Here is a 13,457-nt window from a genome sequence, read left to right on the forward strand (position 1 = left end):
TGCTGGTACATCTGAATGAGTTATAGTACTTTGGTGCTCATGGTTTTCATAAAATGAACACAACGATTGAATTGTGGAGAATCTAACTGATCTAACGAAGTATACAATGTCCGTATTGAAATATGTTTAAACATTTATATTTGTATGTTCAATCTAAGTAGCTTAGAACTAGCTTAAATAGCTTAAACAGGCGACCTGGTGGGCTTTAAGAGGCTTTATACATCAAGACAACTTCTATAAAAAACAGACCAGGCGTCTAAATGAGGACTGCATTTATTTGTCAAAATCTGTATCCACACCTGGCCAATAAAAAGGGATCTGCATCTCATTAGGACCCAGCTTTTAATTAAAGTTTTATGGTAATTGTTATGATGTTCTAGTTGTTTTTGAAAATGAAATGCTATTTAAATGATAATATGTCTCATTATAATCAAAACATTACAATTAAAATTACGGGTCATAATAGATTGACAGAATTTTTAAAACCCTGCCTGTAAAAATGACTTGCATGTTCACTTAAAAACATGCATGCTGTTATACAAACACAATAACAGACTTTTAGTTGTTCGAAGATGGATATATTTGTCAGTTTGTGCTTTTTTGATTCCCATGTGCCTTATGATGAGCAAGTTGGCAAAGAAACATTGTGCTTTTCTTAATGAAATACATAACAAATTATAATTTGGGGAGATGACAGTGTTGTTAGACTGTTGGGAGAGAAAAATCACAATTAGGATTTTTGGTGGGGGACAAAAGAGATGTGTTATTCTAGAGAAAATTACTTGATTCTAATTTGGATAATCAATGCATGGTTTTAGTCACTTATAAAGTAATACCAAATACCACTTTAAATCTGCATTAATTGATTGAATTGATTCTGAAATACTACTTCCACTTCTCCACCAACTCCTGAGAAAATTATCTGGCTCTTTAGGTACGAGAAGCTCCACTTTCTTTACCAGTTGGTCTGTTTCTGTCTGTGGTTTGATGCTGGGCAGGTAGTGTACAGTGGGTTTATTCAGAGCTGGTTCTGCTGATAAAAATGTTGAGACTGAACTAACTGAGCCAAATTCTCTGTAGAGCTGCATAGTTGGTGAAAATCCCCCTTTCACATTACTCAGAGTAAAATTATTGAATAGTGCAGCTTTAAACATTATCTTGATATATATGATTATGACATGATGAGTTTGGGCTTTACTATGGATAATAAGTGTTTCTCACCCTTGAAATCCTCTCAGCCAGCTGTAACCTTCCATCCAGCTCTCTGCGGATCTGAGCCGCCTGCTCATCCACGTTGTCTAGCTGAGAAAAAAAAAAAGGCAGAGTTTCATTGGTCAGCCAATCTGAGAGCTGTAGAATTAATAAACAAATCAACAGGTGAAGGAGAGACACAACAGAAGAGGTCTACTGTGAAGAAGTTGACTTTAAGAAAGCTCAATTGTGTATCGATAAACCAACCAGCTGCTGATGTGGAAACAGATGACAGTAATTAGCCAATCAGGAGTGAGGGTCTGAGGATCAGGATTAGGACAGAAAGTGCTTTTCAACCAATTACAGAAGAGAAAAGTTCAATCGTATGTATTTACTTCTGGTTAGTGGCCTAGCGTTTAGGTTAATCAGATGCAGTTCCTATGGTGTCCACTAGATGCTGCTCCAAGAGAATTCTAACTGTATTAAAGTGAATAGGAAAACCCCAAACTTCTGTCTCACACATTCGCAATATTTAATTTCACCTTCTTTATTGTGCTTTTTTAGCTGTAAAGATAATAGGACATCCAACCTTGGGGTTGGGACACTGCCTGATATGCAAATTGGGTCACAAGAAAGCTACTTAAAATATAAAAAGGAATTTAAAAAATTAAGTTAAATCAAGTCAACTTTTATAAGTTAAAAGAAAGACACATTAAACTTTTCTATATGATTGCTTAAATTATGTAGCATGGCCTTTCTATGGTCACTATGGTTAATTTCACACTGGCATTCAGCACATAGCAAAAGAAGTGAACTTTTGTGATGTGCAGGAAGCTAGCAAGTTAGCAAAACATTTGACACCTAAGATTCCTTTTGCAAGCATCTAGTTGTGTTAAGCTGCAAAACAGTTTCGGTGCAGGTTAAACATGACAAGACATGATGAGATGAGATGCACAAGCAACACCACAACATGCAAAGTCATAATTTACCAGATTTCACACTGCTCCCTCTGGAGCCACAAAAGGCTATATACAACTTTTTTCACATATGCAATTGACAGCTGTCAATCAAAGTCTCAATTTGCTTTGCTTAAGCACACTTTGACATGTGGACAGGAGAAGCCAGGGAAAAAATAAGTAGCCCACCAGTTGTGTCTGACACACTAACACCTGAGCTAAAGCTGCCCCAACTATGTGCACGATTTGACAGTGTTGAGTGATCAGAGAGTGCTTAAGCACAGACAATGCTAAATGTACATCAGTGCCTTTTGTTTTTCTAAGCTTAAAACAAGGGAAGAAACTTTTTCAATTGATATGGTGAAAATGAAATGGCCCTGAGTCTCATATTTACTGTTTTCACTGCAGTTCAACCTTGGCCACAGGGAGCTGAGCCTGTGCGCTCAGAGCTTCACATTGTGCACATGATCAGCCAGCAAGTCTTCTGTTAAACTTGATGTCAGCGAGACTCAAAGAGGAGATAAAAGCAGAGTGAAAATTTAACAAAGTTTGCTTACTGGGCAGAAAACGGCGCCTCATTTCAGAAATCTGTGATGAGCGGAGGCGTCTAAAATGACAATCGGAGATAAAACAGCTCTGATGGAAACTGGCCTGAAGCCAAAGAGATGAGGGGAACCTTCAGAGCCGATAAGAGAGAAAAGATAAGCTGTTTAATTTGAGCCTGTTCAAAAATGGGAACCAGAGAATGAGTTAAAAATCAGCCGTCAGTGTCTCATTTACAGACATTGCAAGTTTCCTTTAGTCACACGCAGTAGTTATTCCAGACGTGCAGCTGAAGAAAAAAAAACGCTGATAGGCAAACAGGAGTCACAACTATAGATGGTCTCTGATCACAACTGACTCACATTTTAACCATCTGTTGGCAGACTGCAGCTCTTTCCTACAAACCCTCCCTTCACCTGGAAGGACTTATTTAACAATAAGTTCACAATATCTGGTCTTTTACACTGTTGGTTATCAACTGCAGCCTTCTTCATGTTTTTGTTTGCAGTTCCTGACATCACTGAAAGGATTCGTTAAAGCTGTTTGGATTTGTGTTTTAAGGTGAAAGGAAGCAGAAAACACCTACAAATTCTCCACACACCTCTACACACAATATAACACAATTATAACTTCGCACGAGGGAGTTTATGCACATTACAGCAGCTCATCAAGCCTGTGCGACATTGCCTTTTTTTTTTTTTTTTACTGAAATAAAATGCATGATGGTGCAAATAATGTTGGGGGACTGGGGCTCAAAGTGCTGAAAGGGTGTCTTTGAGAAAATAATTCTCGCCTTTCAGAGCAAGGCCTTTGAGGGATGAAGTTTCACAGGAAAACCACCTCCTTCTGCTGCCATACAAACCTGGGGGTTTGGTGGGAGGAGCTAAGCGGAGTGATACGAACAGCAGAGAGAGACGCCGAAGGTTTTGCATTGTAGGTTCAATCGTTGCCTACTGCAGCTTTAATGTTGTGCATTCCCAACGAAGGTATTTGGTCATAAACCTAAGTATTGTACAACCTGAAATTTTGACCTGATGATGGTGCTACAGGGAAGCAAAAGGATCATTTAAGTTATCAAAATGCATCCTGGGGAGACATGAATGTGTGTACTAAATGTGATAATAATCCATATAACAAGCCATACTTGTTAAGATGTTACTCAAAACCACAAATATGTTAATCAAAACCACAAAATCAACTTTGTAGTGGCGCTAGAAGAAAAGTAAGGGGATCAATCATCATTAGAATTCATCCTCTGGGGACACTGTAGCATGCACGTACAGAGGGGGGTGCAATGGGTGCTTGAGCACCTGCCCTTTTGCCCTTTGATGCCCAAAGTGCCCTTTTGTCAATGACAAATTTAATTAATTTTTAAATTTGTAAAGGTCTTTTTGTGAAGGCCTGCTGAATCAACCTATTACTAAAATGAATTAATAATAATTTCGCAGTAAATAAAATGACCCACATTATGACCTTTCACCTGATGATCTCATCCGTGACGAGCCCTCCCGTTCAGACACCGTTAGTGATTCAGCAGCTCTGACTACAGGACACCTGCGATTCCGCCGGTAAGAGGGGTTTGCCGCAATGTGCTTGTTGTGGGTTGTTGGATGTCTTTTACAAGAAAGACGCAAAGAGAGCAGCACAGTAGTTGTATATTGCTGTGTGTCGCCTGTAGCAGTAATGTTAGCCACCGACTAACACTGTGCCGACAGCCAACGTTGCTTCTGCACACAGATAAACAAAGGTGCTCTGTTCACTTCCTTCTTGCTGTTTGAGGGTGAAAAGTTTCACGGTCGAAGTATTGTATTTTTTATGTAATTTGACTAAAAACCTTTCACTTGAACTAGGATTATTACAGGAACTTAATAAAAAAACGTAGTGTGCCTTAAAATAATTATAACAACATTGGTAAAACAGGTTTATTACTTATTCCTCCGAATTATAGCCTACTCATAAGCTTTTACTTATTAGCCCTCTTTAAAACGATCATTTAAATCAGAACAGTATTTGAATAGATTTAATAGCAAACCTATTATATGAACTAAAATAACTGGAAATACATGTAATAATGTCAGTGTCATTATAAAATAAATAATATTCCTGACATCAAAGTAAAGAATGAACAAGAAATGGCTCTATATAGATTTCAGACAAAGGTATGAAATATTAATGTGAAAGGTAAATGCTGCTCTGTCATGGTTATTATGGGCCGACAGAATGAACACACACATCTTTTTAGATTTATGATTAGACATATAGTCAATCAAAATCCAAATATATCTCAGATTAACAATGCAATATATAAAATCATCACAATATTGCCCACACACACACACACACACGCACCTGTCTATTACCCCTGCCTTGGAAAACCTAGTCCTTTCTCCCAGTACTGTTTCCTTCCCAGATTATTTCACACACTTTTTTGAACCTGGTATCTTATTTCCTCTACCTGCAGCTCTCGGTGTGCAGCCGTCTCCGTTTGCATCTCCCTCTTATTTTCTCACAGCAGCCAGCCTTTGCAGCAGCTGCAGCACTACAGCAGGTCAGTCATAGTGAGCCAGTCCCAAATACTATCAGCAATCTTTACATCTTGTCATGGTCACATATTTATTTCATCAACTAATATATCTCCTATGTTTGTTATAATATCTCTAGTCACAGATCACCTCAAGTAGTATCAGCAGCAACAAAAGCAGCAGCAGCAGCAACATCCCCTGCAACCCCTCAACAGCAACTGTTCCCTGTAAGTTATGTCAGCCCACCGTGTTTTAAAGGTAGATCTGGGTATTCCCTGTGTTTCTTTTTCAAAACTGTGTCACAGCATTTGTTGATGTATCGATACAGAAGCATCTGTATATGCATATAATCAAGGAACACATAACAATATATTTCTGGATCGATATTTTGAGAACAGCCCTATTTAAATCCTTGTTCAATGTACCTCTTTTATACTTCGAGCACCTGCCCTTCCAAAGGTCTCTGCACAGCCCTGCGCTGTAGTGTGTAATAGCCGTATTTTTGTCTGGACCAAAGTAGAGGAGGATTAGCTAGTGTGTCTAAAAATGACAATATAATCAGCCAGTTTCCTCTTTTTTTTTCTCCTTTCTTAATTAACATTGTGTTTAAATGAGTTGAACAAGATGTGCTTATGAAACACAAAAAGTAGTTTGAGATTTAATCTTAGTAGTTCAGCACCTGAGAGAGATGAACGACAATATCAGTAAGGGGCATAAGTTATTTATTAAATAATTTGGTTTTATATGTATATATAAACTAATATCACGGCTGTCATCTCATGTTACCACTTCCTGTCAGGCCTGATATCTGCCCTCACTAATTGGTGAGAGATGGAAATTTGTTCATGGATAATTTGACAGGTTGGTTTGTTTTGCTATTTCCATCCTGCTGACACTTCAGTCCACAAAATCCATCAGAAAAGTGGTCGTGTGGATCCATGTGCAGACCGCTGAGGCTCCGAAACCCTGAAATGAAAACTAACAGACATGTTTAATCATTCTGCGGTCGTTACTGATGAGGTCTGCTGATCACGGAGTACTAATTAATTCAACACTGAGGAAGAAAAAGGAACCAAGTGTCAGACAGATAACAAACACAATTCCATGTTTTTTATTGTTTACTCATTACTCACGTAGTATCTCCTATAGAGGCCTCAGTGTTTGAGTGGTTGTAAAGGTCAAGATGGGTTCATACTTATATCAGCTTGATACAATTTGCAATTTTATAAACGCATTTAGTGAGTGATTAAGTGATGAAGCTTTTGATTAAAACCTTTTTGTTGTTTTTTCTTTGTTTTGAGGGCTTGTTTCAGTTTTCTGAACCTGTAAACTTCCTGCACCATCGCCCCCGGTGCTCTGGGCGATGATAATGATTGAAACATTTATTTTCCCGCCGTTTTAACTCCAAAACCCGAGTTTTTGCTCCGAGTCTAAGCGGGCGCTATCTTGATTATTGCGCAATACCTGCAAGCTGCCTGCCTGCTGTCGTCTTTTCTGCAGAGAGGAAACATGCCGCTTGAGAACATACGGTGTTTTTTTGCCATTTTGTGGCCGATCTGTTAGAGATATATAGACATGCAGGGTATCAAATGAAAGGTCTGCTCAAGTCGGATCGATTGATCACTGTGGGATGTTCTGTTCTAAATCTACAGGCCTGTAAAGAATGCGAGTGCTTTTGGTGACAGGAACGTTGATGAATACTCCTGTTTTTATCAATATTTAAATGTTTTGTCATTTGGAAATAGGTTGTATGGACTGAAAAAGTGTTTTAAAGATATCTATCAATTAAAGTCAGCATTTTAACAATAAATATTGCCAAAATATGGAAATTCGCCTGGTATATTTGATGATAACTGTTGTATTTTAGTTTATTTTCATCAGATTTACAGTTACAATTGCATTCTAGGTGTATTAGAAGATATTCAGTTGCATTAAAAGCTAACTCAGGATGGTTTTGATGGTTTATTGCATCAAAATATAGCTTTTGTTACCAGGCGAGGCTAAAAATTTCAGATTTTTTCTTTATTGCATCTCCATGTAGTCTGTAAATAAAATAAATATATTAATACACAATGGATTCATATTCCTTAGCTTCTGACTTTTCAAAGGAGACCAGAATTATGCATCTAGGCCAAATGGTTGAGGAGTTATTCCTGATTCATTTTGGGCATTTTTTCTGGAAAAAGGGGCCTGTTTTCAGGTTAAAAAATGAATCAATGTGTTTCCATCTACTACGTTTATGTCCGTATTTACAAGAGGTTGTAACAACATTTGCTCCTGTTAACTGAAGTTCCAGTAACTTTTGCTTTGTGTCAGCTGCCCTCTGATTGTTAATAAAGGCTGACAGAATAAAGCTAGCCTCTATACACTTGATGATGATAAAGTATTATCCGGAACCAGAAAAACAACTGCTGCACACTGTTACTTTGCATTCCTGGTTGCGTCTCTTTAATAACACTAAAATCTAATTAACTTTATGAGATAACAGAGCTCACAGTCTGTCCACCACTAATCAAACTCTCTGTACAACACGTTTCAGTAAGCACAAGTTTATAAACCAGCAGCAACAGCCAATAACATGAATTAAACATCCTGCACACAAATAAAATAAATAAGTATATTTTAAATACCTAATTCGGAGCTGTACATCAGACTCAAGCATAAACTCTTTGTGAATCTTAAGATCCTAAACCTTAACATGCTCGCATCAATTCGAGACAGCATGTTTGACATGCAGGTTGCCACTGAGAGTAAGATTCCTGCATAACATAACAATCAAAGTACTGTTAGTTTGTTTGTATATTACTTTGTAGCTGATATGATTAACGAAAACATGAAGAAATAAAATCAAAATGAAAAAAGAATATGTTTCTCAGATAAAGTTCTCAAACGCTAAAAACAGAACAGACTGAAGAAATACTTTCCAGAAAGTATTTTTTGTCAGAAGTTCTGACGCAGACAGCTGAATTCACAAACTTACGACTTCTCGAGAAGAATTTAAATTTACGCATGCGGATGGCATTTAACAGATTGAAAATCATGAGAGCTTCTGCTGATTAATTTGCCTCCTCTGTAAGAGGATAAAGGAGAGAATAACTGACACACCCACAATTTGGCTGCATGAACTAAAATGAACGAGCAAACACACACACAGATCAGAATACACACGTTGGCTTTGTTACCTTGACTTCCATTGTGTGGTCTTTGTTGGCAGCCTTTCTAATTCTGCCTCACAGAGCATTTCTATGACAACCACTTCTTAAAAGTCTCTGCAGCGTGAAGACATGTCAGAAAGGCTGAATCCAGACATTAAACTGCTAGATACTGACTTAAAAACACAAAGATGAATGTGTCCGGTAGGCACTGAAACACACCTCAGAACATGTTTAAGTAAAGAGCCTTTAGTCAAAATTCAGGGCAGACAGTGTCAGTGCCTTGCTGAACCCACGGAGCAGCAGAACAGAGAACTGAACCCTCCATTAGTGGATTTGCTTGAGGGGGGCTCCACAAAAGGGGAATGGTTTGAAGACAGTCGATGGTACAAATACATCCTTTGAAGAACTATAGTTACTGATTGTTAGCAAGCTTGTGTTAGTTCTGAGAGCTTTATTCTCCTCTTCAATAACTTTTGTTGAACTAAATTGTGTAAAATGGTGAACAAGATGCCAGCGGAAGAAAACCGAACCCTCAAAAGAAATTGGAGATAATCTCTGAGAGCTACTGTGACTGCCAAGTTTACAGTTTCAGATGACTGAAACGAGAAGAAAAAGAAAGCCCTTCAAAAGAAATCAAACAACAAATAACCAAATCCAGTAAATATGGGCTTTGTACACACAATGGACAGCACTCCAGAATATTAATAGATCAATATTTATATTTATTGATAAAAGGTCACAGGAAAATGTAAAAGCATGTGTTGAAAAAAGCCTTGTTCCTTTGGATGAATGTCAAATTAGTGTTCATTTACTGTGGATTAGCAATGGCTCAGTGTTTTTCAAAGTTCCAAAAAGTTAGATATTAAATTGTATGGAAACCGACTGTGCCGCTCAGTTCTGTGAGAAACACTAAACTCTAATATTTAGAAGGCTTCGACACTGCAATCACAAATAAACACAGCAAAAAATTAAAAAGGGTTATATAAAAGTGAACTGATTCAAAATTCTAAACTGCTTCCAACATGTTCTACAAAGATCAACTTTTCCTTTCACCCCACCATTAGCTGCACGGCTACAGAATCTGAAACTCTCTGACTGGATGTTTCGTACAGCAATTTTTATTGCAATATTCATCTTCAGGTATTTAATTTTCCATGTGTGCAGAGCAGTTTCAGCATCAAAGTAAAAAACCTCAAGTCAAACCTCTGTCTTATGACAAACTGAACGATCTGCTGTGCACAAACACAGCGGATCTCAGACTAATCATCTGACAAAGAGATGAAAGACACAATTACACCCTGCCACCAGTTATGGGCAAGAATCAAAAGAATGATGGATTAAAAGACATCGAGATTTAGTACAAAAAGCAGAGACTGAGAAGAAAATAAATCACCAAAGGAGAAGAAAGCAGCTCAGGGGCAGAAAGCAGATTTTCAGACAAAACTGTAGAGCTCGCTGTCGCTGCTGAAGGCATTATTATTATTATTTGCCAGTTTGGTGTGGTTTGTTTAGGCTATGTTAAATTTGTGCCTTACTCAAGCAGGTTTTGTAGACAGGGGGAGCAAGGGATCAAACAACCAACTCTGTGACCAATTGCACCCAAAAACATTAAAATGATTCCTGAAGTTTATTGCAGAATTTTATGTGAAAATGCTATCGTCACAACTCAGCAGAGCTCTGCACTTTAATTAAACATTTTCCTTGTGGTTCACTGTCAGACTAGACTGTGTTTTAATTATGTTGTGCATCCATACTTTAGTATGAGGTGGGGGTCCACACTGGCAGCATGCAGACTAAAACTACTGGATTTTCTGAGTGTGGTGTTGATGGACACCCAAAATTCAATGCAGGAAAAAAGGACATAAACTCCTTATAGTGCTGCAATAGTTCCTTGGAAAACACATCCCATGTATGTATAAAGAAAACGGGATGTTGAGGCAAAGATACTGTGTGAGGTGAAAAGGGTAGTCGCATGTCAGTGTACTAAAAACAAGAAGTATTGTACATTGGAGCTCCAATTTGTCCCACTTAGTCAGCAGTTGGAGCTCGAGTTCTTGTTGTTACACAGCTCATGAAAACCCTTTGAGCCCATTACTTCAATTTGCATCAAATCCAATCTAAACACACAGACGTGATACACATATTTTTAGATGCAGTGTTACTTTTACTTCCCATTGATATCATTATCTCCCATGTCCATCACGAAAAAACATCCAAAAATTACAGTGATCTATGGCATGTTTCAAGGGTGTCAATTTGCCAAATTGTAAACAAATATAGGCTAAAACAATGGGGCTGACCCTGTGGCAATCCTATACTTCCTGCTTATATCCCCCTAAGCCAAATTATGGGAGCCGTAGTTATGGTTCTTATATTCCTCGAACGCTCCCCTCTATACATTCACTTACAGATATTTATCCTATGTTGAAAACCTGTGGACAGACAGACAAAAGGCTACCCACAGTGTCACATTTTGAAAACCCTGGTGTAGCGTGAGGAGGAGTGAACGTAAACCCAAGACCCGTATGCTGCCTGTCCAGCCCTCTGACACGCCCTTTTCCCCCTCATCTTCAATAAACTGTTTCACCAGAGAGTTTTATATCCGGACATCACTTTACTTTTCAGCAGAGCAATGTTCCTGCACAGAACTTCACTAACCCTTTAAGACCAGCTGCAACATCTGCATGCTTCTACTTTTAAAGGCCGGATCGGAACGGCTCTGGGCCGGATGCAACATGTGGCCGTTTTAGTAGAAGTCATCATTTTCAAGACACATAAGTAGTGAAATGTATCGTGATCCACTGAAAGATCAGTGAGGGAGGCGAAATGCATAATCAGATTCGTATTTTCAAATGTTTTTAGCCTCTGTGTCGACCGCAAGTTTCCAAAGCTGCGCTTCAGTCAGAGACAGTGGCTGATGAGCTAAGCGAGGGGAGGAACATTTCTCCAGATTACAGCAGTGAACAATGAATTAGAAGATTCAGGTAGGTAGGTTTATTGTCACAATCTAACAAGTTATAGAGTGAGATTGAGTTTTGTAACTCCCTTCTGCTACATAGCAGACAATATACATTAATAAAGAATCAATTATGACAAATGGTAACAGAAAAAAACTGGAGCAGTGCTGAGGATGAATTAGAGTTTAAGAGCCTGATAGTTTGGGGGGGAAAGCTGCTCTGCAGTCTGGTGGTGCAGAAACTTCTATATCTCTTCCCAGAAGGATGCAGGATGAACAGGCTGTGGCTGGGTGGGTTCTGTCCTTTAGTATCCTTTGGGCTCTGCAGGGACCTCACCGATATCACTGATGCTCAGGAGATGGGTACCAATGATTTTCTGAGCAGGTTTAATCACCTGCTGCAGAGCCCTCCTGTCCTGGGCCGTGCACATCCCATGCCAGTTTGTGATGTTTCCAGTCTGGATGCTTTCTGTTGCTCCTCTGTAAAAGCTGACAAGAACTTGGCGTGGGAATTTGGCCTTCTTAAGCTTCCTCAAAACCCCGAAACCCTTCAGTCCCAGAATATGATTTCACTGCTGACCCGCTAGCCAAGGGTCTGTGGGTGAGACATGTTTGAGGAGGAATTTTGCGAGTTTGCTGGTTGTGATGGAGACAAATTAAAATGTGTGACAAAGCAGGAGTGAAACTCCATCCAGCAGTAACTGTTGGTGAAAGAACTGAAAACTTTCACTGAACTGTGGATCAGCTGCAACAAGGAGAGACTATTGACGAAAAAAAATATAACTTTATCAGACAAATTTACCCCAAAAAAGGGACATATTTGCAATGATCTGGAGCCAATAATAATAACAATTTTCTTTTTTTATTGATTTTTACAAATATATTGTTTTTTAAATTGTTTTCATTTTAGGTTTCAATCTGCTACAGAGGCTGAGAAGTTTTTCAGAAAACTCAGGTTTTAAGATATAGGTTATTCAATTAAAAATCAAAGAGGTCCAGTTAGAGAAAATTTCCCGAAGCAAAGGTCCATAACATCATAATGACTACTTTGGGTTATTATTCAGTAGCATAACGTATAGTTTTATCAACACATGTCATTTTAGTCAACAACTGACTGTCAAATCAACAATATTTAGGCTACTGTCAGTTTTCTCATCAAACTGGATAATAAATAACAACGACTCTAATAATAAATTCTACATTTAAGTAAATTAAATCGTGGACTCGACTCGCAATGCTTATCGGAATGCACAAATTTGATTGGCTGAGTTGCATCACATGAGATGATTGGTGTCACGGTTTGGTGTGGGTGAGGCAGGGTTGAGCTGGTTGGAGGACCCAAATGCAGGACGCAAGGCAAAGGAGGTACAGTTCAAGGGGTTTTAATAAACAAACAAAGGCGAGCACACTTACAAACTGAGTGGCTGATGACAGAGTCCAAAACAAAGTAATCCAAACGAGAAAAGAATCCAAAATCAGCAGGGAAACAGGGAGACACAACGAGTAGGCTGGCAACACAGCAACACAAGGTAACACACTGTAACACCGGGTGACAATAAACAATGACCCGACAAGGACAAGACAGAAACACCAGGTATATATACACAGGGTCTAACGAGCAGGGCGGGAGCAACACAGGTGACAGACATGAGGCTAACGAGGCAGAGAGAGAGAGAGACAGTGAGCAGAGGGAAACAGAGAGACTGACATGCAGGCAGAGTGACAACCGGGGGAACAGACAGAACACAGGTCACTGAACACAAAACAGACCAGAGTGAACACTTAACATGAACTAAGGTACAGGACTGGGAACAAGGACAAAGACTAAAACGCAGGAACAAGAGTTAAGGCAGTGACTAAGAAACAATATAACAACTAGACTACCGAACCAAAATCAAATCAACATAGGACTACGAGCTAGAACACCAGACAAGACGCCAGAAACAAATGGCAAAAACTCAAACTCACAGGGAAAAACTACAACTCATGACAATTGGAACACATGATATCGGTCTGAGTTTCCTGAGCTGCTAAACCAGTACAGTAAATGCTAGAAAAGCTGCGCAGGTTGAAATAGAAACGCTCAGTTACAAAGTAGTAATTCTCAATAATAATTCGGCTATTGGTACGGGTT

The 13,457-nt window shown here is 38.8% G+C and overlaps 1 protein-coding gene across 1 annotated transcript in view; it reads right to left on the reverse strand.

Annotated features, from left to right (window-relative positions):
* Nucleotides 1-13,457, reverse strand: part of cadps2 (Ca++-dependent secretion activator 2) — a 244,423-nt gene that overhangs the window by 119,234 nt on the left and 111,732 nt on the right. Inside the window, 1 exon segment of the mRNA XM_038705806.1 lies at nucleotides 1,222-1,302. Coding sequence (XP_038561734.1) covers nucleotides 1,222-1,302 — 81 coding nt within the window.

This window comes from Micropterus salmoides, unplaced genomic scaffold (genome assembly GCF_014851395.1).
Source record: "Micropterus salmoides isolate LMB-PRFRI ecotype aquatic unplaced genomic scaffold, ASM1485139v1 Ms_hic_scaffold_8, whole genome shotgun sequence".
Classification (NCBI taxonomy): Eukaryota; Metazoa; Chordata; class Actinopteri; order Centrarchiformes; family Centrarchidae; genus Micropterus; species Micropterus salmoides.